The sequence below is a fragment of the Puma concolor genome, chromosome D4 (genome assembly GCF_028749965.1).
Source record: "Puma concolor isolate L17-30 chromosome D4, mPumCon1.1.hap2, whole genome shotgun sequence".
In the NCBI taxonomy this organism is placed as follows: domain Eukaryota; kingdom Metazoa; phylum Chordata; class Mammalia; order Carnivora; family Felidae; genus Puma; species Puma concolor.
In genome coordinates, this window is record NC_141679.1 from 44,707,792 (window position 1) to 44,735,709 (window position 27,918).

Consider the following 27,918-nt stretch of genomic DNA (forward strand, 5'->3'; position numbering starts at 1 on the left):
AGAGCACAAATTTGGGTAATAGAAGGATTCAGATTCATTTTAATATTCTGACACCCACTGTATGACCTTGGACATGTTATTAACTATTTTGGGCCTCATACTTCTATCTGTAAAATGGGAATAATAGTGGAACCCAACCCAATGAGTTGTTAGGAGGATTAAATGGAATGTTGTATACAAAGCATTTAGCATTAGTGCAGACACATCCATTGTTAACAAAATGTTTGGATTTGATGTCAGAATAGACAAGAAAGTTATGAACAGAATGCAGAATCCAATTAAGCAATAGAATAGTTGAATATAATCCAAGGTATAGAAATACAATATAATCCAAAGGTATAGAAAAACTGGCTGTAACTCAGGTGGGGCTACAAAAGTCACTTATTAAAACGAGGATACAGAGATGCAGAGCCTGCTTGGGATTCTCTCTCTCTCTCTCTCTCTCTCTCTCTCTCTCTCTCTCTCTCTCTCTCTCTCCCCTCTCTGTCTGAGGTTCCCTGACTCATGCTCTCTCTCTCTCCCTCCCTAAATAAATAAATAAATAAATAACATCTTTAAAAAAATTAAAAAAAGTAATGGTAATGATGTTCTTTGGATTGCAAAGTTAAACTCCAGCCGAAAGTCTTGGGCTTGGTGAAGAACGGGCTCTCCATGGACATGAAACAGAATTTGACTCAAAGTCTGAGTGCTACATGATTACCACTGGCTCCAGAAGAACCATCTAGTATGTAGGGATCATGTATCATGTTCCGAGGTCCACTCTCTAAATGATAAATAATGCTATTGTGACCCAGGCTCAGTCACCTTATCTTGCCAGAGATGGTAGTTTTGCTTACTAGCTGGGTGACTTTTTAAAGCCTGGGAAGGTGACATTAAAATACAGAGATAATAGGGGCGCCTGGGTGGCGCAGTCGGTTGGGCGTCCGACTTCAGCCAGGTCACGATCTCGCGCTCCGTGAGTTTGAGCCCCGCGTCGGGCTCTGGGCTGGTGGCTCGGAGCCTGGAGCCTGTTTCCGATTCTGTGTCTCCCTCTCTCTCTGCCCCTCCCCCGTTCATGCTCTGTCTCTCTCTGTCCCAAAAATAAATAAAAACGTTGAAAAAAAAATTAAAATACAGAGATAATAAAGTAAATCAAATTGAGAGCAGTAATATTTTGGTGTGGTTTAGGAATGAGTTTTATAAGCATTGGTATTTATATAGATTTTAAAATTTTTTAAATGTTTATTTATTTTGAGAGAGAGAGCGAGCACATGTGCAAGCCAGGGAGGGACAAAAAGAGAGGGAGAGAGAGAATCCCAAGCAGGCTCTCCACTGTCAGTGCAGAGCCAACTTGGGGCTCAAAGTCATGAACCCCAAGATCGTGACCTGAGCCGAAATCAAGAGCTGGCTGCTTAACCAACTCAGACACCAAGGTGCCCCTAATCATTGGGATATTTTGTATGTATTTGTGTTTTAAGACGTTTTAAATAAACCTGGCATATCAGATAATCGGATTTATATCTAATTTATATTAGACTTATGATATTAAAAGTATAGTAGATTTTTACTGTTTGTAAATAGTATTTAAATGTATAAGAAAACCTGGTTTATAATATTTCATTTGTTTGATAGATTAATAACAGTTGCTGAAGTGCATAGTAAGGCTTTGTTTCTTAGGTTTGTAAGTCTGTCAGGCTTTTGGAGTATTTGAGAAAATTCAGTATGTTAAATGTATAACATTTTAAAAATGTCTGAGGGAATTTAATTCATAAGTGAGGTCAACTCTTTAGCATTTACTCTTTTATTTTTTTTATTTTTTAATTTTAAAAAAAAATTTTTTTTTTTTCAACGTTCATTCATTTTTGGGACAGAGAGAGACAGAGCATGAATGGGGGAGGGGCAGAGAGAGAGGGAGACACAGAATCTGAAACAGGCTCCAGGCTCTGAGCCATCAGCCCAGAGCCCGACGCGGGGCTCGAACTCACGGAATGCGAGATCGTGACCTGGCTAAAGTCGGACGCTTAACCGACTGCGCCACCCAGGCGCCCCATAGCATTTACTCTTTTAAACTTATCAGTTAATGGAGTATAATCAAAACAGTGTGAATTCTTATTTTTATATAAAATATTAGATTTATAACATGCTTCCAAATTGAACTTAAAGACTTAGAGAACACTAGGCTTTTAAATTTACAATTTCAATATGTTGGATTAATAAAAATCCGATTGTTAGAATAGTCTTTTCAGTGTACAAGGTTCGGTCAGATATTTGAAAGCTCAAATGACACCTGTAAGCTTTCAGTAAGTGGTAGTTATAATGAACGGTAGGTTCCGCTTGCCTTTTGTTCCTTTGAACCCCTGCAATGAAACTTCTATGGCTATGTATCTATTTCTTGAGACCCTAGGGTCCTGATTAGCCGAACGTAAGGATTATTCCAAAAACGACACTTTTGCTTGAGTCAATAATTTTATTACTATTATTTTTCCACACCGAGGAGACTTACTTACATAAAGTGATACCCTAGGAGTTGATTACCAGTAGTAGAAGCACGAAGATGTGGGAAGTGTAACATGAACACAGAGAAGAAACACCCTTTATCAAGTGAAGTTCATGTGACAGAAACACATTGCTCCAAACAGCCTATGTACAAATAAATATAGCTTTCCGTCTATGTACAGACATATCCACAGAGAATACACTGACGCAAAATCTCCATATATCTCGTCATCCAGTGAAAATTGCGCATAATAAACAAAACACACAGAAAGTGCTGAAAATAATTTGGAAGTACAACAGTGGGTTTCTTGTTGGGGTAAAGACAGGGGATAAAACGCTTCTTTAAAACGGAGGCAAACAAAGGAAGGAGATGACATCTATCCCTAAAAAGATCCTTTACAAAAATGGCATTCCGGTACTTTTAATGTAACCTGTCCAAAAAACAGTTTATGTGTTCTAGGGAAGATGTTGGGGTCAGCATCGACCACGTTTCCTCTGTTTTACCACTGTGCAAAGAACAAAAGTATAATTGATCTTTCCTTCAGTGCAGGCAGCAACTTCACCAATCCAGAAAGGTAGCTTTTGCTACTCTGAATTTCTTCTGGTTCTTTGAGACTGCAGATTGCTAGGAGACAGAGGCTCTTGCTGCTGGAGTTTTTTCAAACCCGAGAAACCTGGGCTAGACGCAGGGCACAAATATGGACTTTGTGTGCAGGGTTCAACAAGGCTATCTGTCAACAGAGCCTCTCTCTCCTGGTTGGAGTATCTGCCCTTTGAAGAAACTCCTGCGACCACAAAACAGTTCCTGACAAGAACATCATTGGCTCCAGGGCTAGATACTTGATCTTAGGGCAGATGGTCATTTAAGCATTAACTTGATGGGGTAGTTCAATTCAATAGACACATTTACTCTATATTGACAACTTAGGTTACTCAGGGTGAGTATTTCTTGGCCACTGAGTGCTTTTTAAGTCATTCTTTTAGCTTTCACTCAAATTACATGGAAAGTTGTGATCAAGTGAGATATTAGTTTTTAGTTGTGGGGACTTTTGGGTACATAGGTAAGTGGTCTACCATACGGCTCAAAACTTGTGTATTTTAGAGGAATGGGAATGCATGATGAAGTCTGTTATTTTATATGTCCTCCCAAGGAAGGTTGATAACTTAGGCATAATAAATTATTGACAAGTTGTGTATCTATATTAGCCATTTTTATAAGGGAACTTCTTAGGTCCATCCTATATTTATACAAAAACTCAAACAAACTTTAAATTTCCCAGGTATATATTTGCTAATTATCCATTTCACTCTTCATGTGGGTGAACCTTGCTTTACATAACAAATGGATTCCTGAAAAATAATAAATCTATAATTTAAAAAGAGAAACACTTTCAATATAGTCTCAGCACTTGCTATTTAAAGAAACTGTAACAAGCTACTTCCAAGATGAAGAATGCTGTCGTGAAATGAATAATTTCTTTTGTTTGCAAAGTTTCGTTAAAGTACACACCTAAAATTTATCAGATTAGGATTGTCTAGAGCAATAATTGTATGCAATAAAAAATAGAACAGATAAACTCCAATTTACAACAAACGATACAAAACAGGAATGACTCATGACTGCTTATTGATTGACTATATTCAGAAGCCCTGAATATATGTATTATTGGTATTTTATGGCTTTAATTAAGACAGTTGTCTCTTATGAAGTACTATAAAGTGCAATATTAAAAAATTAAAAACCCAAAAGGCATCCATCGTCCTTCAGTTTTATCCTGATGAGAAGAGTTGGAGATTCGTTTAATTAAATGGCAAGGAATTATCTATCCTTAATTCATGCATGTCATTTTATCCTTAAAATTATTCAATTCAGGGATTCAGGCTTAACTCATTCCTGTGTATGTGCATGTGACATGATTTTAAAAATTAGTATTCCCTTTCGGTTAGTGTGTTGAGTGTTTTAGAGAACTGTCAGTCCCAAGGCCTTAGATACTTACGGATCCATTATAAAGGAAAATGCAACCCAACCCTGTAAGTGGGAACGCAGAGGCAACTGACCATCTTTTGGTGAACTGTAGCCCTTTTCCTGGGCCAGGACCCAACCAACAACCACACAATTCTGATCCAACTTCACACACAAGGAAGGAAATGCATTGCAGTACTGGGTGATCAGAGGAGGTCCAACCATTTCTTGTTTCCTATTTGAGTGAAAATGTGAATTCCTTTTGGTAAATCGATGCAGGTAGAGATTCTGAATGATCTCCAGTGGTGTCTCCTCCCATTCTGAGTTCTTTGTGAGTGTGGAATTATGACTTTAAAGGTGAGGCTCACGAGTGTGACCTCACCAGGCCTCATGATAATGCCGCACCCAGTGTTCACGCTTTTCTGGACACTGGACAAATGCCTGCTAGTGCCTGTGGTATCAAGGCCTACTGGTGCTCTTAAGGTATTTCTGTGACTCTACTCTCTTATGGCTGTGAATTCTGTTCACATTTTAGTAGCAATCAGGAGGGATTCCCCCCACCCACCAAGAAGTCATCAATTACACAACACAAACTGTTTGGGGGCAGGGGTCCAGCATTTTTGGATATTCACATTCATGAAGAGATGGAGAAAACGGTCCTTAGAGTTGTGCCAAGTGCAAGCATAATGGGGAGCTCGGTGATAAGGGGAGGGAGTGCTGGGTTGAACTTGGACTTGAAAACCAGAAGTTGTGTTAGGAACAAACAGACATAGACTCAACCAGGCCAAGTGGAGAGCGGGTCGCAGTAGGAATGATGGCTATTCAAATGCATTGGGGCAGGCTGAGAAATGCACTGGCTTCATCTAAATGTCTTGGAGAAAAGATACAGAAGTGATAGGGAACACGAGATCAATGTGAATTAGCAATGAAATATGACTTTCTCAAAGTAAGAGTAACAGAGGGTCCACAGAAAGGGAGTGAAGCATTAGGTTTGAGACTGTAATTCAGCCCTGTTCAGACCTACTTGTGTCATGATTAGTCATAGGTTCTATAATTTAGGAGCAAAATAAAGCATTTACAAAGGCTTCGTAGGGAAGAAGTGTAAGAGGGTTAGGAAATTAGGACTCTGACATAAAACTCTAAAAATACTTTCGATGAAAACATAAAGGGTCACATAGTGGAGACTCCCAACTATGTCAGGGGTACACAGTGAAGAATGCCCAGATGCAGTTCCTTTCTGCCCCAAAGAAAAGACATAGGTTAACCCTAGCCTAACCAGTTGATGACTTAACCTGCTGGTTGTTAACGTTAACAGTTGATGAAACCTGTTTCCACCAGAAACTTTGATGCTAGGACCCCTCTCCTATGAAAGAACTGTCCTTTTAGCTAGGGTGATAGGTTGGACAAACTCTCCTAACAGAATTAAATCTTTGGCAAACTCAATGTGTATTCCGCGGAACTCTTTCAGACTTAGGTATTTATGTGTTTTAAAAAAATTCTTTAAGGTTTTCCAGTCTGTCAACCAATCATTTCGTGAAAGTTCTTTGGCTTAATTTGGTGGTTCCGCACAGTTTCCTTTGTACACTAATTTGAACATCGTTGTCTCTAATTATAGGCTCATTTTTGTCTCTAAAAACCTGGCTGACTTGAGGGTTCACTTGTTGTTTCTAGCTCTTTCTTTTCTTTCTTTTTCTTTCTAGAGAAAACTTTCACTCGTCAGATGAAAGACCACTGTGGACTTCAGGTGATTCTGAGCAAGGCTGATCCCCTCTGGGTGAGGAAGGCATGTAAAATGGCAGCACAGACAGTGTTTGGAGGGCGGTGTCTGGGTGGAAAGATGTCTTACTTCCATACCAGATATGAGTGCACCTTTGATTTGTACAGATGCCTAAATTCTGCTTGTGATCACAGCCTATGCAGTTTCAAAGCTCCCTGTTGCAACAAACACTTTGGTGTTGTAATGATAAGTAATAGAGTTTAGCTGGTGGTGAGGGTGTTTTATTGCTTTTCTTGTTTGCTACATAGTTCAAAGAATATGGAGCTGTGAAATTAAAAAAGAGACCCAAAGAGATAGAGGCAAGGAGCTAAGCTTAAATAGACAGTGGAGCAGGGGCACATTACCAAAGCCTTCTTGAGAAGAGAAAATATTTTTATCTGGGACTCTACGCAGATTCTTGTAATTGGCTGGAAAAAGCCTGAAATTTATGATTTTATTTTTATTTAAAGTTTATTTTTACTTATTTTGAGAGAGAGCAAGTGGGGTAGAGGCAGAGACAGAGGGAGAGAGAGAATCCCAGGCAGGCTGTGTGCCATTAGCACAGAGTCCGATATGGGATTCGAACTCACAAATGTGAGATCATGACCTGAGCCAAAGTTGGATGCTTAACCGACTGAGCCACCCAGGCACCCCTGTAATTATTTTAAATTACATGGGGACATATATCAATGTGACACTCTTCTCTTGGGAATTGTAGTAAATTAATTTTTCCTCTCTTCCTTTTCCTTATGCTTCATTTTCGCACTGATTCTCTTTTAATGGCAGGCTCTTTCTTACTAATTAAAGACAATATTGCTGAGGGAGGTTCAGGAATTGAGGACGTGTCTTTTAAAAATATTAAGCCAGGTGGTTACGTTAGATCTGGCTTAGCGAGAATGAGCATTAGCTTCTGTATCAAGCCTTCAGGAGATAGCTGATTTCCCCCAGAAATCACCCTGAGGACAGTTACCCTTTATTTCTTCTGGAATAGAGCTGCCATTTATAATATGGCCACTGAATTACTGGAGTAGCAACCTGCCCAGGTGCATCCTCATAATCTTGTGCGTGCATGTGTGCGCACATGTGTGTGTGTTGGTAGGTGTAGGGAAGAAAGCATCCCGAAGTTTCCTGAAATGCTTGCATTCAGATGGGTCATCAGACTCGTTGTGTGTTCCAACCCAGGAATTTCAGCTGAGCATTTAACGCAAGTCCCATCTCTCCAACTGCCTCTCTGGCCAGCAGCTCTCTATCTGTTGTCATTTCCTTGGCCAGCTCTCGGTTAAGGTGGTGTGGGAGGGGGGCTTCCCTTACAGCTCATCTCCCATCTCCCTGCTGCAGAGGAGTGAAAGAGCTGTGAGCTTTGGTGGAGAGTTTGCCAACCCTCTCCCTGCCCAGGAATGGATGTACATTAATATTATCAAATGTCTCATCAGTGAGGCAGCTGTGTTTTGCTGAAAGGCCTCCAAACCACCTGATTCATGTCTTTCCTAGAAAATAAATTATAATGGCCCCTGTCAGGTGACACCTGTTAGAAGCCTTACAAAGCATTTTCCCTGAATATGAATCAGTCCCTGCCTCTTTTTATAATCTTCTGGGCAAGGCTCTAGCATAGGCTGCTGCATCTGCTAAATTGATAAACAGCCCTACCCCTTACACTGTGCACATGGACTGTGTCTTCCCGATCTGTCACCGCTGGGCTTAGCTTAGGTCCTGGAGCACTGCATAAACACCATCTAATCTCCAGCTTCAATTCTTCAGGAGTTAGTCACAATCAGAGGGCAGCTGGATTTAGCACGGGCATTTCCAGATACACTTTAGAAGGTTCTATCTGGGCATTCTCAGTTTGAGCCAGGTTGCTCTCCTGTGCAGGTGCTGCCAACAGCGACAGGGGAGGTGACAGCAAACAATACCTGCTTGGTTTGCTGTGGCTAAATGGAACCATTTTGGTACAGCTTGTTTATTTGTTTTTAAATGTTTATTTTTGAGGCAGCGTGCGTGCGAGTGCACGTGTGTGAGCGAGGGAGGGTTAGAGAGAGATGGAGAGAGAATCCCAAGCAGGCTCTGGGCTGTCAGCGCTGAGCACAACACGGGGCTTGATCCCCAAAACCATGAGATCACGTCCTGAGCGGAAATCAAGAGTCAGGTGCTTAACTGACTGAGCTCCCCAGGTCCCCCAGCTTGTATATTTTGGATTGAGAAGTAAGAAGTTGGCTTTGGAATTTTTGATATTACTTTATATACCTTGCTACAAGAAAGTAAAGAAAATCTAGGGTCTAAGTTTTTCTGTTGTGTATTCTTTGCCTCTACATCAGCATGAGGGTTATGTATGGCTGGCCATTTCCATAGGCTGTATATAACTGTATGCTCTTGAGGTGGGAAAATATATGGGAAGGGAGCGTATGTGTAGGTTCGCATGTACATGTGCACAGAACAAGTCTTACAAGATCAGGAAGAAATGTTCCCTTTGGGTGTTGGTGTGCGTGACTTTCCTTTTCCTTCACTATGACAAGCTTGATGTGCCCTGCTTTTGAATCCTGAAGGTGACTGGGTCAGAGGCTGATGATGTAAATGACGACGTGACTGTGTACGTATAGATGTGGCGTAAAGATGTATTTATATAAGTATATGCACAGACATGCAGGGGAAGTGTTGGAGGTGACCTGCTCAGGAAAGTTCTTTCTCATAATTACGTTAGTGGTTTGATTGTTTTTAAAGATTCACTGCTGCATTCTATACACTGCTCTCTGGATTTGCCCTGGCCCAACACATCACCCCACAGACACATGCTTGGGTCAGGCAGTGGCAGGGGAAGGGTGCCTGCACACCAGCCAGCCAGGGAACACTGCTTGTCGTACATTGTGCTCAGTGCACATCACAGGGGTGGGAATGGGCTGGGAAGCATGGTCTTTTCAAGTGCAACTTGTCATCAATGACCACAACACCTCCTCTGGAATGGAGCCCCATACAAGTAAAATGCTCTGTGGCTGCCTGGATGGGTCTTCACTGTGAGCTGGGAATGAATGGGAGGGAGTGAGGAGGCAGGGGACATTAGTAAGTGCCGGCCCAAGAACAGGGCCGTGGTGGGTCTCCCTTGTCCTTTTTGGTTTCACATAGTTTATGTGCAGTTGAGTTACAGTCCCCTACTCAAATCTTCTTTTGAATAACAGACCAGCCAATAAAACGTAACTCACGCAAGGACCCAGTTTGCTCCCCTTCAAGTAATGCACCGGGAAACCAACCACAGTTTTGAACAAGAAGTTCACTCACCCATTCTCTTTCACCCTAAGGAAATAGCACAAATTCTTGCCTCAATACAACATCCTGCCCTTGATGAAGGAGACGCAGGTTTTTCTGACACAACTGAACACCTGACTTGGTGAAGTTGGAGAGACTCGAAGTCTCACCTCCTGTGTGGCAGCCATCTTGATTTCTTGTTTTTCTCACGTGAGCCTCCACTCAGAAGTGCTTTTCGCTTGGGGGCGAAGAGCAATGAGGGACACTGCCTGTTACTGCCACGCTCTGTGGAGTGAGCTGGGGTTCTGTGGAAGGAATACTGAGCCTGATCTGGGGCTGTCAGGTCTCCCTTCCTCTCTATTTGGTTGTGAGTTCTGCATCCTGTCTGTGTTAGGAGGTATGTGCTCACGACAGGATCATAGCAGGTATCAGGGACACGGTAAACCGGAGACAAGAACACATGTCGTGTGTAGTGTGTCCCAGCTGAGATGGAAGGTGGGTACAGAATAATGGGCCATCCTCTACTTCCTTTTTCAACTGATTATAAGGAAAGCATGACTTGGAGACATGAAAATCTATATTTTCTCATCGATTTCAGTTTGCCTTTTTTCCCCCTGACGGTTTTATTTTCTATTGACACAGATCTGAGAAATCATACAAGGTATCAAACAGAATTTGGGGGCATGGAGTGAACGAAATGAAAATGTCGCATGAATGCTGGCAAAATCAGGAGATCAAAACCTTGGAGTGACTGGCTTGAGGCCAGCATGAAGACATCTTCGGTGGACTCTCTAAGCCAGCAAGAGTCCCACGTAGGGTCTCGATGGAGGGAGAAACGCAGGTTTTGCCTGGGCTCTACCCACCCCCTCATCCTGGCACCGCTAAACATAGGCCTCAGAAACCTTCCTCAGCGCACGGGGTGCACAGATGTCTTTCCAAACATCTCTAAGCTGCCTCAACCCAAGCACTATAGATTAGATTGTTTATTTCTATTGCAGGAATAATAATTTCTTTAGACACTGAAGCCCTTTGTGAACCGCACTGGAAGATGCTTGAAAGAACCATGCCCTTATATTCCCATTAGGTGGCAAGTTCCATTGAGCCCCTCTACTGGATGATATTTCTTATTACCTGTCCCAGGCTCTCATTGGCAGGCATTTTGATGATATGTGAGCCCTTAGCATCAAAATACACCTAAATGACAATCACAGTTAAATCTGCCCCCCCTTTTGATGATAATGGGACATGCATTAGAACAATATAGGTTCAGTTTATATAGTCTCGTTGTCCTAGGAGAGCACTAATTTGGTTTGCAGTTACATTTTCTACTTGCATGCTGGGGCAATATATATAAAAAAAATCCAAAAAACCCCAACCCTGGTAACCTCTCCCCTGCCTCCAAAGCAATATCCACCCAGTCTGGGTTTTACCTCTGTCTGTCCCAAGTGGCCCCATGGGTTTTGGTCAGCGTGCCCAGCAGGGGTGGGCAAATAGTCTTCACTGTTTGGCTGGTGGGAATGTTTTGGAGGTCTCAGCTCAGGGTCCCTACAGACCCTCTCCACCAAGCCCTCCCTCCTGCAACATATTCCTCTAAAACATCCACGTTGCCCGGCAGGATCCCAATAAGTCCAAGGTAGGCTGAAGGTCACAGCAATGATTCTATTAGTTTACCTCTTGTACTTAAGAGGTAAAGCTCAGACTGAAGGTTGATGCCCCTCTTCAAATAGGTGCTATAAATATACTAGAGCTATCCCTGAAAAGATGCATTTGTATTTATATATATATGTGATGATTTTATATATATATATATATATATATATATATATATATATATATATATATAAAATTTTTCTTTCTTTGTGTTTGTATACAGGTATGTATGACTCTATAGGTATGAAAGGAGAGGTATAATACAGGAGCAGGCGGGGGTATGTTCATGTGCATCTATTTATAATTTGTATATTTTGTATGTGTATATAGAGAGAGCCTCTGTCATTGTTTGCATCATTACAATGAATGTACCTCCGACCAGCGAGGAGTACCTGTCAGTGGTGAATCGGAGAGAAGCCTCAAAATGGACGGTTCTTGCGTGGAGCTGTTTCAGTAGGCAAGGTTGGCAGCAGCTCGTGAAATGAGTGGGCCCAGCGTAAATCCATCCATCCCCAAATCCGCTAGGGAGGGACGCTCTGAAAGGCCCACGGCTGTGTGCCAGCTGCCTCTTCTGGAGAGGTCAAGGAGCCTAGAACCCAGGGCAGGGAGGGGCCATCCACGCTGTTGGTTCAGGATATGGCTTTTCCTACTAGATGGAAACAGGGCACACAAGAATTCTGTCTTCTAGGAGGACGCTGACCACCAGGAACACAAAGTAGAGGCCGAACATGATGAAGCCCAGCACTTTGTTCATCCGCCATTTGCAGAGGGCAATGGAGAGGATGACGAAGAGCAGCATGATGAAGAGGAGGACAATGGCACAGAAGAGGCCATTGCTGCTGACAGCCACTGGTTGGAACCTGTGAATGATGGTATATAGGAGCCAGGGCAGTGGAAGCCTGTGAGGAAAGACGGGGGTAGCAGTCAGACACGTTGAAGAAGGCACAGGACACAGCATCAGCTTCCTGGAATCCATAATCTGAAAAGGGTGTCTTTTTGGGTTCACTATGCCTTGTGTGCGGTTGGCCCAGGAAATCACATAAGGAAGTCACGTGAACTTCAGAAACCTGTATCTACTTCCTGACTGAATTAGGGAGAAGAGGGAATTTGTTCTATAGCTGAGTAAGCTCGGAGCTGTGACCACTGCGGGTGATTTCTGGATGTGATCTGAAATAATTGGGTGTTTCTTTCCCAGTTAGATTCAAATTGCTCTCAGCCCCCGAAAAGGTGGACTGGAAGATCTGTACAGGGCAGGAGAAGGAAAATACAAATGGAGAAAAGGCATAGACATCAGTGGTGAAAATGGCAACATTATTTTTAGGAATGGAGACAGAGAATAGCACTGACTCAACTGATCTAACGCAAGTGAAAAATGATACATGATACAATATAGCTGTCTGAGGTTTATTCTGGAAAAGATGGGACAACCGTTTCACTAAGAAGTGGTCTTCCTGAAATATTTGAGGAAGACGGTTTCTTACATTTGTGATGTGATTTTTAAAAAGCTGTTTTCTCCCTTGGCATTTGACTTTTAAAAATCTGGTAACATCTTTTGTTTTCCATCCAGAGTGGCAACTCTGGAAGACATCAGAAAAGCTAATGGCCAGGTGCATCCCTGAGAGTGAGTTAGGACTCTGAGCAAGAGAAAAATGGCCGAAAACATGGGACTCATGTTGCCTGGGCCTCTCCAGGTGGCCGAGTGAGACGCAGTTTTATCCATTGAGCCTAATGATGGAACGTTGGCTGGGGAAACAAGGACCCAGCCACCCAGCTGGGTGAGGCTGCTGCAGAGCCTTAGCCTTTGGCTAAGGGAGATTCAGTTTTGGCCTGACCTCAGGGATATGGAAGAAGAGGTGAAACACAACGTTCTCCAAAGGAAGAGAAGATATCTTGAGAGAAATAATGAGATGAAAGGGGTAGTGAGTTTACACATCTGGTCTCCTCAGTTGGAGAGAGCATGTGAAGGCAGAGCCCACGAGTTGTGTAACTTTGAATACCCAGGGCCTGGCGCACGCAGGCCCCCATCTGGGTACATATGTTAACCTGGGCCAAGGTGAAGTGATCGATACAACTGCCCCACAGTAGTCAGTACAGGTGGTTTGCCCACTACAGCCTGGTTTGGAGGTGCTCACTTTACGAAGATGTCAGAAGGGGAGGGGCTCCACAGGCCAGCTCAGGGAACATGGTGCAGTTCCAGCTTTCAGCAGGAGGGGGCAGCCCTGGCATCCTCCCGTCAGTGATGGAAAGTCAGGAAAAGTGGGAGTGGGGGTGTGTGTGTTGGGTGGAGTGCTCAAAAATGAAACCCCCCACTAGGGACTTGTCCTGGGGAGCGCTTCTTCCACCCCTGCATTCTCTTAGGAAGAAAAAGACCAAAGCCATCGTATTCTTATTAAGCGAGACATGCACACGTACAAACCCAGTTCCCGTGAAGTTGTGCTTGATGGCACTACAAACAGGTAGAAGCCCTTTGTAGTAAAAAATTACATTTTGTTCATGCCTTTTGACCTATAGATTCTATCGCCAGGGATCAAGCATAAGAAATATTTGAAAGGCAGATATAACTTCATGCAGAAAAATGATCATTTCAGTGTTGTTTTGAGGAGTGAAAAATTTAATCTCCAATAACAAAAAACTAGTTAAATAGCGAACTATTAAGCCAAGTTAATGTTATGTAGCCATTAAAAATCATACGCTTATAATGATGTAGGCAAATACTCATGATATGATTCTACGGTTAAAATGAAGGATGCACATAAAAATAGCAATGCATTTTCAGCAATGTAAACTATATATGAACTAAAGCAGGGTGGTGAATGATCATTGATTTTTATTTATGCTCTATATGTATTTACTCAATCCTTTACCATGAGTATATATTAATATTATAAGCATAGAGAAAATGCCAATAAGACTATGAAATACCTTTTATATTCAATATATTGCTAACAAGTTCATAAATTGGTATAAAGTCTTGAGAAAGGACTTTTTAAAAAATATACATCAACAGCCATTAAAATGCTCATAATCTTTAATTCATTAATATTTCTTGAAGGAGTTTATCCTAATAAAAATAGCTAAAAGATATTTTCCGCATAAAGGTCTTCATGAGAGCACCCATCATAGCAGAAAATTGGAAAAAACAAAAAATAATGGCTAAACTGAAAACCAACAAGATGAAATATTGTGAAGTGATAAAATGTTATTTATGAGGGTTATAAAAGAACCTAGAAAAATAGCTGATTTACTAATTGAATAATAGATGCCTACTTTGTGCCAGGCATAAATGGCTTTGAAATAGAAAAACAAAAGCCCTCCAAAAGGACAAAACTGAATATTGACTTGGAAAACTTTGTGAAATATTTGGAAGGGAACATACAAAAATTAAATGTTGCTTCTGGGTAGTAGGGTTAGGGGGTATCTTGCAACCTTCATCTAACCTGTTACTATATATCCAATTTAAGAACAGTGAACAAAAAACATCTTGCAATTCCCTAGACTACTTATTTTTCAAAAACATGACAAAAACGTCCTATAATTTTTCCCTACCTGTAAGATTTTCTCCCTTTGTACTATAGCACATCTTATTTTCCTTCTTAGAAGAGACTGACCAAGAAAACTAGTCTAAATGTGTAAGCAGCGGAACTAAGAAACACTTTCTACTAGAGACGCCCTTCCTTTAAAACATACAGCTTTTAAGGCATTCGTCACACATTCATTCATTCAGTCTGCAAACGTCTGTCAAGGCACCATCATGCATTAGGCATCGTATTAGGCTCTGGGGAGCTGTTGCTCTTGAGCAGTTCACAGTCTAGTGGGCAGACTGATAAACGTGACTATGACAAGAGTACGATGTTCAGAGAGTACACAGGAGCAGGAGCCCCCTGGTCAGGCCCAAGGGAATGAGGAAAGCTGAGATTTGAGTTGACATTGGTAGGGTAAGTTGGAGTTTTCCAGGCAGACAAGCAGGGACAAATCTCATGTGAGAGGGGCCTGCAAAGGAAGGAAATAATGGCAGCAGAGGGCACCTTTGGAATTCAAAGGTGGTTAAGACAGGGGGAGCTCAGGGCAGGGTTTAATGCAGACAGTGTTGTGGCTGAGAGACACATTGTCCAAATCCCAGCTGTCTCACTTACTAGCTTTGTGAACTCTGTGCTTTTCAGCTGCCTGGCCTGAAAAATGGGGGATCATCATACATATGTCACAGGATCATTGTCTGGCTTAAGTGGATAAAAATGTACTTACAGTGCACAAAGTAGACACTGAGTGAAAAACATGGGTAATGCAAAGATACAAGAGAGAATGATATTCAAGACGTTCAATGAAACAGCAGATCCATTTTAGTGAGTTTCTAAATTCAAGTGTCAAGAGCCCAGTTCTGGGAACAGAAGGAAAACACCCCAATGTCTTACCTTCTCAGGGGTTCTCTCTCATTCAGGGTTATGCATCAGACTACTTTTACTTCTGACAAGTTAAATGACATGACAGAGATAAGAGCATCCCGCCCCAATCTGATCTGCTTTAGAGATTATTCATATTGGGAACTACCATTTGCTTAACCGTAAGAACAGATCTCATCTTCTGACTCTCAAAAAACTTAGAATATCTTTATCAGCAGCATACATAAATGATAACGCCAAACCTGCCAGCATTTTCCAAAGAAGGAGATGGGGTATTTTTGCTTGTTCCAATCTGTTTTATAATCCAAATCTCATCCGAGGCTGGTGGGGACTTTAATTAGAATTAGGATATGGGAAAAAATGTAGTAAAACTGTCTCCATCATACCTGAATGCTGAATATTCATAACTTGTAGCCAACGCCGTTATATAAGCAAAATTCTTAAAGTATTTCTTACAACATCCACTTTGTACCTGGCGTGTGTTTCTGCCTATCTAGGGATAACTTATTCTTCATTAAGGTCTCTGAAAATTGAAAATGGAGTTAGTGAACTTGCATGGTACTCCCATTACTTTCTACTGGTATTGGTGAGTTTTGGGCTCAAAGATCCTGGTTTTATCTCCACAGCCTCTGAGAGAACAAAGACAGCAATAGAGCTGGTGTGTGCACCTTCATAAAACTATCTCTACTCACCCTACAGTGATGTCAAAAATGTTGCTTCCAACAGAGCTGGACACAGCCATGTCCCCAAGCCCCTTCCGGGCCACTATGACACTGGTGATAAGATCAGGGATGGAGGTTCCAGCAGCCAAGATGGTCAGGCCCATAATCTCTTCACTAATGCCAATTGTCTCGCCAACCTAAATGTAATGGCAGGGACACATGTGAGTGTCTGAAGTCACCAAACCATCAAACCCACATTTCAGTGCAACTCCCTTCTGATGAATTCCTATCCATGCTGTGCAGAGTGATGAGATGATAAAAAAGAGTAAGCCACAATCACTGCCATAGAGGAGTTCACACTTTAGTCATATTTAGACCCAAGAGATCAGGAATTTTCGCACCAGGGTTAAACAGATAATCTCAAGAAAGAGCTATAGAGGGCTTGAGTGCAGTCATTATATGGTATCTAATAATTCTGTGCAAGGGAGGCAGAAGAGAGTGATAAAAGCCAACTGGCCATTGGCTCCAGAGGCCAGGGGCTGACAATGGTACCAAATCCTGTAGCGATTTGCCTTTGGATTAACAACTGAAGGTTAAGGACTGACATCCAGGGTTCCCATTTTTCTTTGACATCTCCTAGTGTCTGTAACCCACTCTTGAACACTTTCAGACTATTACTTCCATGGGAAACTTGATTTGGGGTGTTTTGGGGCTTGGTAACACACAACTGTAAATCAGGAAGGCAACTGTGGAGAAACCATCAGTTACAGAATCAGAAGTCCAAGACCCGGCTCTGGCATTTGTTAAGAATTTAACCCATCATTAACTTAACCAATTGTATAATGTCTTCAATCCTTGCTTTCTTATGCTTAAAGCAGGGATGATAGTACCTACCTTACAAGATGGTTGGGAGGACTAAGTGATCATTTGTGGAAAATCCCTTTGCAAATAGTACATCATTACTGAAAAATGATGGGGGATGGTTATGTTTTATTTTGGTCTTTGCCTTTTAACACTGATGAAGTCTATTTTGGACAGTTGGTCTAGTCTCAGATGGAGGCTCCTACATCCTCTTGAGCAAATTTTTTTGTCTTCCTGGGACTTTTAAAAGCTCTATGTATTTTCTGGAGTTAGTGAACTGCAGTTCTGAAACTTTTAAGATAGTGCCTTCAGTTTGGTTTTCAATGGCCTACTCTATGACATTCATCATTTTTTGAAAAAAATGCAGAAGGCCAGAATGCAAGAATAAGGGTTTTTAGGGAATAGAATAAATTCATTTATTTCTTTAAAAAAAAATTTTTTTAATGTTTATTATTTATTTTTGAAAGAGAGGAAAAGACAGAGCACGAGCAGGGGAGGGGCAGAGAAAGAGGGAGACACAGAATCTGAAGCAGGCTCCAGGCTGTCAGCACAGAGCGTGACGTGGGGCTCAAACCCATGAACTCTGAGATCATGACGTGAGCGGAAGTTGGACGTTTAACTGACTGAACCATGCAGGTGACCCTTTCTTTCTTTTTTAAAAGTTTTATTCAAATAATCTCTACATCTTGTAAGTAATAGCTTAGTTTCCATGAACTTAAAAGCATAGTTGGGAGCTATTTTTGTTTTGGTGGTCACGCCTGCTCTAGAGCCTGGCTAGCTGAACTAGTTTATCCTGACCTCACAGAGCAAAGATTCACTGCTCTCCATCAGAAAGGAGGTTCCATGCAAGCAGAATTCCTACTTTGATCACTACGGTCTCCTTAATCCACAGAACATAGCCTGTATTTAGTAGTCTCTCAATACCTATTTGCTGAATAAATAAATCCATCTACGTACTTAGGTGATTTCCCTAGCGTGTTTTCTGCTGATTCTCCTAGAAAAAAATTAAATAAGAGTTCTACACAGGAGTGCCCTATTTGAGCAAAACTCTCCTTGGTGACCTATTTTTTGAGTTAGATCTTGAGTGAAACATTTTCAAAGACTGTGAAGATGCTGAGTCAATGGTTGTCACCCCCAATAAACAGGGTGATTCTCTGAGGGAGTTCTAAAGCAGTGGCTATTTTAAAGCAACGTTTATATTTGAAGTTTGAATGACTCCACAGGCAGAAAAAATGCAGAAACTGCAGAGGGGTGGTATGGTAGTGCGGTTAAGAGTGATGGCTTGGATGGATAGAGGGACACATGGGTGCAAATCCTAGCCTGCTGCTCCTAGTACGTGGTTGCCAACTTTCCTGAGCCTGGGTTTTTCTCACGTGTAGAATGGGGATTATAACATCCAACCCTCAGAGTCGTTGTGATGATTATATGTGATGATGCATACAGAGCAAATGGCAAGGGTCAGGTATCAAGTAAATATTCAGTAACTATCAGCTATGATAACTCAGGCACTACTCCTCTCCCTTTCCAACTTATCAGCCTGTAGCCATTGGGCTCTGGCTCTGGGCTCTTCAGACAGAAGCTGGTTTAGTAGGCATCAGTCCATAATGTGGGAAATCATGAGAATAATGAAGACTTTTTATTGTACGTCACACTCTTGATGAATCTGCACGGCTGTAGAAACACTTTTGCTGTCTGACAACGCGTCTTCATAGGCACATTTTAAGAACATTTCACTGACTTTGGTTTTCCATGAGCAAGAGGCAGGATGATAGGTGCGGTGCATAGATGGGACAGCACTGATCAAATTGGCATCATCAGAGAAGTTTAGAGCTAGAAAGGATATCAGCAGTCTCTTGGGAATTCCTTTGTTTTCCAATTGAAATAAACGATGGGGCCACTCAGAATCCAAATCCAGTGCTGCTCTGAACATGGCATGATGTAGTTCCTTATCTTGGTTTCAGGAGCCAATGTCACATTGGCTAAATGAGACACAGGGTCGTATTGACTCTTAGAATTAACTTCTCCTATTAGATGCAGGATGGATTTTAACCACATTTTCATCACTCAGGACATTTACTAATTTCATGATACAAAAAGAATAAAAAGTAACGAAAACTAAGGGGAAATATGCATAAAGCATTTAATGTAAGGGGCATTTATTTTTGGCTAAACAGTAGCTAAATAAAGATATTAAATAGCATTTATTGTTGGTAAGGCTGTGGATAACAAAATAGTTGAGCACCAAATGGTGTATTTGTTATCTTTATGGCTTTTATAGCTCAAAAAATTCTGTACAAACAGCAGAATTAGAGCCAAACTTCTTAGAACAGAATGTGCTATTTTGATCAGATGTCTGGATGTCTTAAAAGAGAAAAGCATTCCTATAGGAGAAAAGACAGAGAAACTTCTCATTCATTACTAGAAAGTAAGGTTTCTCTTTATGCACTTTATATTTCTGGGCCCTTTTGGTAATACTATTCTAGGCATTGTGTTTGCATTTTTCTACAAGAATGAAAAGGAAGCAAGAGTATGGAATTAAGATAATCATTAAAAAGTTAGAAAAAGATGAAATATCTAGAAAACAAGAGAGAATAAAAACCACTCTTTTATCAGTACATTAAAGAATGAAAATAGTTACAGAATGAAAAGCCATTACATGTTATAAATGGCAAAGAGTCCTTCTAGCCTGGAAATCTGGAGGCTGAGGCTCATCTTCTACAAAGATTTCTATGCAGTTTTGGTGGCAAATGACTTTCAAAGAATGCGGAAAATCATGACTTTGGGCCACATAGAACTTCTTTGAGGATCAACAATGTTTTGGAAATATCCTGGAAGAATAATCTGAAGTCAAACATCATAAAATAACTAGGGTAGGAATAATATAAAATATCTTGTAGGAATAATAGTGGGTATATTAGCTGACATTTCCAGCAGCTTTTTTTCAATGATGTTGTATGTACTTTTTTTTTTTTAATTAAGGTGTAATTTACATATAGTAAAGTCTAATTTTACATTCAGTAAAACTCACCCTTTAAGAATAGTTCTGTGAGTTTTTTTGAAGTTTATTTATTTATTTTGAGAGAGAGAGTGCAGATGCGAGTGGGGGAGGGGTAGAGAGAGGGAGAGAATCCCAAGCAAGCTCTGTGCTGATAGCGGGAGTTGGAAGTCCTATTTCTCCACATCCTCATCAACATATGTCTGTGTTTTTAATTATAGCCATCCTAATGATTGTGAAGTGGTATCTTGTGTTGATTTCTAGATAACTCTATTGAGATATAATTCACATAACTTAAAACTCATCTACTTGGGGCGCCTGGGTGGCGCAGTCGGTTAAGCGTCCGACTTCAGCCAGGTCACGATCTCGCGGTCCGTGAGTTCGAGCCCCGCATCAGGCTCTGGGCTGATGGCTCGGAGCCTGGAGCCTGTTTCCGATTCTGTGTCTCCCTCTCTCTCTGCCCCTCCCCTGCTCATGCTTGCTCTCTCTCTCTCTCTCAAAAATAAACAAACATTAAAAAAATGAATTAAACAGGTAGTTCTCACTTAGCATGGCAGTGCAGGACTATAAAAATTGAACTATAGGGGCGCCTGGGTGGCGCAGTCGGTTGAGCGTCCGACTTCAGCCAGGTCACAATCTCGCGGTCGGGGAGTTCGAGCCCCGCGTCGGGCTCTGGGCTGATGGCCCAGAGCCTGGAGCCTGTTTCCGATTCTGTGTCTCCCTCTCTCTCTGCCCCTCCCCCGTTCATGCTCTGTCTCTCTCTGTCCCAAAAATAAATAAACGTTGAAAAAAAAAAATTAAAAAAAAAAAAACTCATCTACTTAAAGTGTGTATTCAATATCCTAGTATATTTATAGACTTGAATAGCTATCACCATAATTTAAAATTAGAACTTTTTCATCGTCCCAGGAAGAAACCCCCTACCCATTAGCGTACCCATTTCCCTCCAACCTCCCCAACCCTAGGCAACCATTAACTACTTTCTGTCTCTATAGATTTGCCTATTTCATATAAATGGAATTATGCAACATATGATCTTTTCATACATTTCATATAAATGGAATTATACAACATGTGCTCTTTTGTGACCATCGTTTTTCATTTAGCATAATATTTTAGAGGTTCATTCACATGTGGCACGTATTAATGCCTCATCCCTTTTTATTGTGGAATAGTGTTCTATTGTGTGGATAGGCCACATTTTTTGTATTCATTCATCAGTTGATGGACATTTGGGTTGTTTCCACTTTTTGGCAATTATGAATAATGCTGTTGTAAACGTGTATATAGATTTTTGTGTAGATGTTTTCATTTCTCTTGGGTACAGAGGGAGTGAAACCACTGGATCATATGATGACTCTATGTGTAACATTTTGTGGCCTGCCAAACTGTTTTCTAAAGTGGCTGAATTATTTTACATTCTTGCCATCAATATATAAGGGTCCCAATTTCTATACATCATCTCCAATACTTGTTATTATCTGTCTCTTTGATTATGTCTACCCTAGGTGAGAGTGAAGCGGCATCTCCTTGTGGTGTTGATTTGCATTTCCCTAATGAATAATGATGTCGAGCATGTTTTCTTATGCTTATTATCCATTTGCATATCTTCTTTGATGAAATATCTTTCAAATGTTTTGACCATCTTAAACATTAGGATGCCTGTAGATGCTTGCCTTTCTTTCTTTTCTTTCTTTTTTTTTTAGTAGGCTCCATGCCCAATGTGGGGCTTGAACTCATGACCCTGAGATCAAGAGTTATATGCTCTGCCAATGAGCCAGCCAGGTGCCCCCCTGCCTTTCTATTATGGAGCTTTAAGAGATTTTTATATATCCTGGATACAAGTGCTTTATCAGATGTATATAATTTGTAAATATTTTCTCTCTGTCTGGGGTTTGTCTTTTAATTACTTAAGTGGTATTTTCTGAAAAGCATAAATTTTACTTTTGATGAAGTCTAACTAACTAGATTTTTCTTTTATGGATGTTTGGGCATTATATCACAGAACTCTTTGTCTAACCCAAGGTCATGTAGATTTTCTGCTTTCTTCTAGACATTTGATAGTTTTGGCACTTGCACGTAGAACGATGATCCGCTTTGAGTTAACTTTTGAGTACGGTGTGAGGTAAAGGTCTAAGCTCATTTATTCTGGCATATCAAAAAACAATTATTTTAGCACCATTTTTGATATATCCGTGTATGTTCTCACGTTTCCTTATTTCAATTGCTATATTTTATTTATGCTAACAAGTATAATAATTTTAAGACTGTATTAAACAAAGAATACAAGTGGGAAGTTTGAAATTTGTGTAGTTTATAATAGAGATTAAAAGCATGAGTTCTGGAGTGTCAGAGCCCTGGGTTACAATCTCAGTTCTGCTATTTACTACCTATATGATCCCGAGCTGTTTTCTTATTAGCTCTAAGCGTAACTCCTTGATCTACAAATGTGGTTAATAATAGCATCTCCTTGATAGGATTTGTGCCTATGTACAGGGTGACTGTCAAGTCACAAGGATGAAGGGATGTGAATTATCCAGCATCTGGTACACGTTCAATCAATGTTTACCACTGTCATCTCTGAGAATGTAAAACTTTTGCATTTCATTCTTTCATATGTGTGTGACAACAAACAATTCCTGAGCGTTTATTCTTGTGATGGGCACTATAACTGTACGGGGTTAAAAGTGGTAAAAGCAAAATGCATCATCATTATAGTGAACAGAGGTTCAAGGAAGAGACCATTTTGTCTCCAGTTCTGTTCCTACAGCCAATTGGAAAGGCTGGTGAGAGCACGAGGTGAGTGGCTGCCCAAGAGGAAGTAAGCATCACGGAGTCAGGCAAAACCTGACATTCCTCCCAGACCTGGGTAGGCCTGGATTCAGGTTGCTGGGGACAAGAAGAGATAGGGTGCCGTCTTCCACACGGCTGTCCAGGGTTCTGCTGATTTGACTCCATGCTACAGGAAAAGGCCAGGAGGGATGGGAAAGGTGAGTGGAGTAAAATTCTTTTAGTCCTGGAATATGTACCTTGTCAGACACAGTACGATCTGACACTTTCCAAAAGCAAACACACTGATTAACCATTTGGCAACCACAAGAACCAGGCGGATGAGTGTTAGGATTAAGGTCTTACCTGGTGTGCCCACCACACCATCAAGTAAGAGAATACAGCAATCCAGGTGATGGAGCCGAAGAACGTGATGGGAAAGAACTTCCTTGATGACTGAAAGAGAACCAGGAAGAGGCGAGAGTGTCAGTGCCATCCAGTGAGGTGGATCTGGCGGACTAAAGCTAAGACCACCAATGCCAGCTACTCCTCCCTCATTCCCTCCCATCTTCACAGGCTTCACAATCAAAAGGCCCTCCCTCCCAGCGTTTAGGCCGGGACACGAAGATTCTCTCTTAGGAATGTTGTTTGGAGCCAAATCATCAGCAAGCTAGTGCCTGAGATGGACGTCTCTCGAAAAGAATGTCTGTTCCTCCTGCTGGCTGCTCAGATGCCCCCCGCCCCTGCCCTTTCCGTGGCCTGGTTTCTTAGTCTTGCTCTCAATCTCTTGACTACCCCATAGCCTTCCTTTCTCTCCTGCTCCCTTTTTCTGTCTTCTGCTCAAGTTCATCAGAATCCATTAGTTGGTATTGCTTCACCCCATGTATCCTAGCAATCCATTTGCCAGAAAACCTACGTGACTAATTGCTGTTAACAAGAAGGATCCACAGATTCTAAAACAGGTTCCTCTTACAGTCCCATGAATTACTGGGAAAAGCCACAGAGAGGAAGCCATCATCATAGTTTCTATACATTCTTGATGACAGTCCCCCTCCAGGATATTTGAACCACTCTTACAGACTGGAGTAACAGAGGCCCAGCACACTGCTGTCCACAGGGCAGCAGAGTAGATTTTCCCTCCTGTTTTCCACCCCTGACTGTACTATGTCCTTTTCTTCTTTGTTCACAGGCCTTTGTGCAATCTCAGGCTTAGAGTGTGAGCACTTTTTATTTTTATGTTTTAAATTCGAGTGTAATTAACACACAGTATTATATTAGTTTCAAGTGTATAATATAATGCAATATAGTGATTCACCAATTCTGTACATTACTCAGTGCTCAGAGTGAGCATTTTTAGTTTCCTTAAAATATTAACCAAAACCAGATACTCAAAATGCAGTTTTTTTTGTAACCTAATCCCACTACAGGGAGATCCAGGTTTACACTGGATTGTAGTGGAGTTTTGTTGATGGCTTTTTTCTTGCAAAACTGGGGCCCTTTAAAACATGCTCAGATAGCAGAATGCACTCAGTCTCTCACCTATTACTGCCAAACGTGTTTTATTTCAAAGCTTCTCACTTTGAGAAACAATCTCATTTTTTTGCTTTGGTAATGCCATCCAATTTTGTCCAGAGAAGTGAATCCTGGAGTTGACGTGGAGGAAAGCTATCTCAATTGTCTAAAGGGCTGACCTTGGGCAGTCACATAGAACACTTTCTGCCATGGCTTTTAAGAGCTTTATTAAAAGGAAAAGATAAACTTGTACGTAGTAATCTCTTGAAGATCTATAATAATAATGGACATAGTCTCTATTGCCCCAAAACAGGCTTATGTTCTCTTTACTAACTGCAAGTTTTCAATGTATGTTTTTATTATCATTCATACTGTTCTGTTAAATTTCATGACAACCATTTCTTTCTCTTAATGACTGCTGCCTTTTTGGGGCTATCTGCTAGTTTCAGTGTCTGGAAGACCAGTGGGCTTGATTAAATTGGGCTGTGGCCCCTCACCCCTTCCCTGTGTTAGAAGGAAAACATTTTGGCTAAAGACTCAGGCCCTTTCTGGGGACCTGAGCACTTTAATGGGTTATGGAAAGAAAAGTCATCAATTTTTCAAAATGGAGGTTGAGACATGCTCTTCTGAGAGCAAATTCCTTTAAAGCTGAGCATTCCGCTGGGTTTTGGAGGCCAGACTCGCCGAGCCTTGGAATTGCCAGTGCTGAGAAATCAGTTTTCCCAGCCACGGAGTTTAGCTGATTGGGGTTCCTGTTCTTTTCTTCTGGTCACAAGTCACTGTACTAGTATCCTGAGATGGTGGTTTCAGCTCCTAGGGTCAGGCTCTGTCACAGGGAAGGAAAGGGCTTTTCTTGTGGTGTTGGGCCACCCATGTGATTGGAGCAGAAGCCAGTCTGTGAGCTTGATTCTGGACATCCTATAAGGCAATGGAGTACAATCTCCATACTTAAAAAAAATGTTTATTTATTTTTGATAGAGACAGAGAGAGAGAGAGAGGGAGAGAGAGAGAGAGGCAGAGAAAGAGGGAGACAGAGGATCTGAGCAAGGCTCCACACTGAGAGTGAAGAGCCCGATGTGGGGCTCGATCTCACAAACCATGAGATCATGATCTAAGCCGAAGTTGGACACTTAACTGACTGAGCCACCCAGGCACCCCATCATCTCCATACTTTATGGTATATGTACAGGAGATCTTGGGAGAGTCCTGATTTCACAGATTGCTCACTTTTTATGCTATCTCATTTATTAAGTATGTAATTATTATTTTATTTATTATACCTTTGCATGTCTGTTCATTTGATGTAATGTCACAAGTTAGAATCAAATTATTTGAACATACTTCTCATCTGAGAAATATCATCCCTGAACCATAGAACATTCCTAGTCAAAAGGTAGCAGCTAAGGAACCAGACTAAGGAGGTAAAGGGATTAAGTTCAAACCAACATACTAAAGAAAACCTCTCTCATTTAAAATTTGATGCTTATGGTCCTTGATCAAGAGGCCAATTTGTAATTAATGGACATCTATATGTACCTAGTGTTTTATTAGGGGCTCACTGAAAATAAATTAAAAATAGTTTTTATTTGTAAGTTTCCATGTCTTCATCATAAACTGGGGGTAGGTAAAGGCCAAGTACCTACTCTGTATGCAAATCTTGAAATAGACCTGAAGTTCAAGCCTACTCCGTCTGACTATAGCATGCCTTCCCAATATGTAGGTTATACCAACTTGTTCTTGAAGAAAAATAAGGCCAATAACGCTCAAAATATTCCCAGCTATAGACATGATGACGATCATCATACTAGCGTGTGCTCTGAATGTCAGAAAATATAAAGAGCTTCAGGGAGATATAGACTAGCATTCCAGCTGTATGGCCATCTGCCTCACCCAACCTCCCATATTGTCTCTGATTTGGAAGCTTCAACCCTTTCATGCACCAGCAGTTTGGTTAAGTGTTTCCCAACTGTCAAGCTACCTTATAATTTCCAATCTCACAGCCCAGGTAATTCCTTCTTCTTTCATTTTTTCTGATCCACTCCCCTTATTTGGACTCAATGGTCTCATTCCAGACATCACTGCCCGGTAGCACTTGTGCAATTATTTAGTTACCAGTCTCACTGGAAGAAAGAAAATAGCCCTTGAAGCCAAGGTCTGACATGTCAATTTTTGGTTAGTAATGGTGGTTCATCCTAACATCTGCTGGGATGAACCTCATACTAATTAGCAAAAAGCAAATTGTGTCCATGTGCCAGCCATTTTGTTCCCAATGTAATGGTTTATGTGTCTAATTGACAGCTAATGTTCTCATTAGAAGCTTTTAGTACATCAGTGTGATACTTTCTTGGCTTGAAAAACGTTTCTGGACATTAGCTGATTGCACAAATTGGCCATATCCTTACTGATTTAAATTCAACAAATACTCACTTAGCATCTATTCTGTGCAAGGTTTTGGGACATAACATATCTAACAAAAGTCCCCCAGATAATCCTATTAAAGATTAAAAGTGTGTTCTCTAATTAATACGGCCAGTATTCAAATTCTTGCTCACCTATTACCAGTGATGTGACCTGAGACAAATTATTTCATCTTCAAAGCCTCAGGGGTTTTCATCTGTAAAATGGGAGGAATAAAAAATATCTAGTTGTCCTCAGGTCTTCGTGCCCATAAAGTGTCTACAAAAGTGCCTGGCACATAATAAATGCTCAGATAATCATGGTAGTGGTTATAGGATAATCTTATTCTCATTTTGGTTTTTAAGAGATGAGGAGACTGAAAGTCAGAGAGGTGAAAGTCACAGCTGAGACCTGGCCGGGAGTCTTGACTTTGCTTCTTACTTGCTGGATGTGCTTGGACAAGTTGCTAAACCTCTCTGGGTCTCAAACACTTCATTCTTGCTAGAACTGTGCATGGTGCACAGCAGACACAATAAATACTTGGTGAATGAATCAATGAATGACATAAATTGCAAAGATATAGCTGACTTCTTGGTACCTTCCCAGTTCTAATACCTTAGAACTAATACCTAAGGTTTTGATACCTTATTTAGATCCATTCCTGTTTTGTAAGAATGCCCATCCTAGGTCATGAGAGAATATAACTTTTGGGGTCTTTATTTCCTTTGTTATTTTCAATTTTTATCAAAGACCTGTTCCTCATCAAGATTTATATTTTAGTTCTTTTACTTTTAAAACACAGCCATTATTTTAAGAAGACTGTACCAGTGAATTAATCTGAGCTGGGAGTGTGTATAATCCAACAAACACTATCATATAATTTGCATATAAATGAGGTGGAAATAAAAACAAGTAAACAAGTGGGAGGACCGTTTACCCTGAAACTGGATGTATACTAAAAAATCATGTTTTCCTTGTAATTACTGTCAAGGTTTGGAATGTTCATCTCTATGGGTAATTCAAAAACTACTGAGGAGGGGCACCTAGGTGGCTCAGTCGGTTAAGCGGCCGATTTCGGCTCAGGTCATGATCTCGCGGTTCGTGAGTTCAAGCCCCGCATCAGGCTCTGTGCTGATGGCTCAGAGCCTGGAGCCTGTTTCGGATTCTGTGTCTCCCTCTCTCTGACCCTCCCCATTCATGCTCTGTCTCTCTCTGTCTCAAAAATAAATAAACGTTAAAAAAAAATT

The 27,918-nt window shown here is 41.1% G+C and overlaps 1 protein-coding gene across 3 annotated transcripts in view; it reads right to left on the bottom strand.

Annotated features, from left to right (window-relative positions):
• Positions 1 to 2,426: 2,426 nt before the first annotated feature.
• Positions 2,427 to 27,918, bottom strand: part of SLC24A2 (solute carrier family 24 member 2) — a 253,342-nt gene continuing 227,850 nt past the window's right edge. For 2 of the 3 annotated variants that reach the window (XM_086685388.1, XM_086685389.1), the window contains 3 exons: positions 23,129 to 23,218; positions 16,168 to 16,334; positions 2,427 to 11,977 (listed from right to left, as the gene is read on the bottom strand). In XM_086685388.1, the coding sequence (XP_086541514.1) occupies positions 11,728 to 11,977; positions 16,168 to 16,334; positions 23,129 to 23,218 (507 nt within the window). In that variant the 3' untranslated portion in view covers positions 2,427 to 11,727. The remainder of the gene's footprint in view (positions 11,978 to 16,167; positions 16,335 to 23,128; positions 23,219 to 27,918) is intronic. The other variant, XM_086685390.1, reaches the window with a different exon arrangement.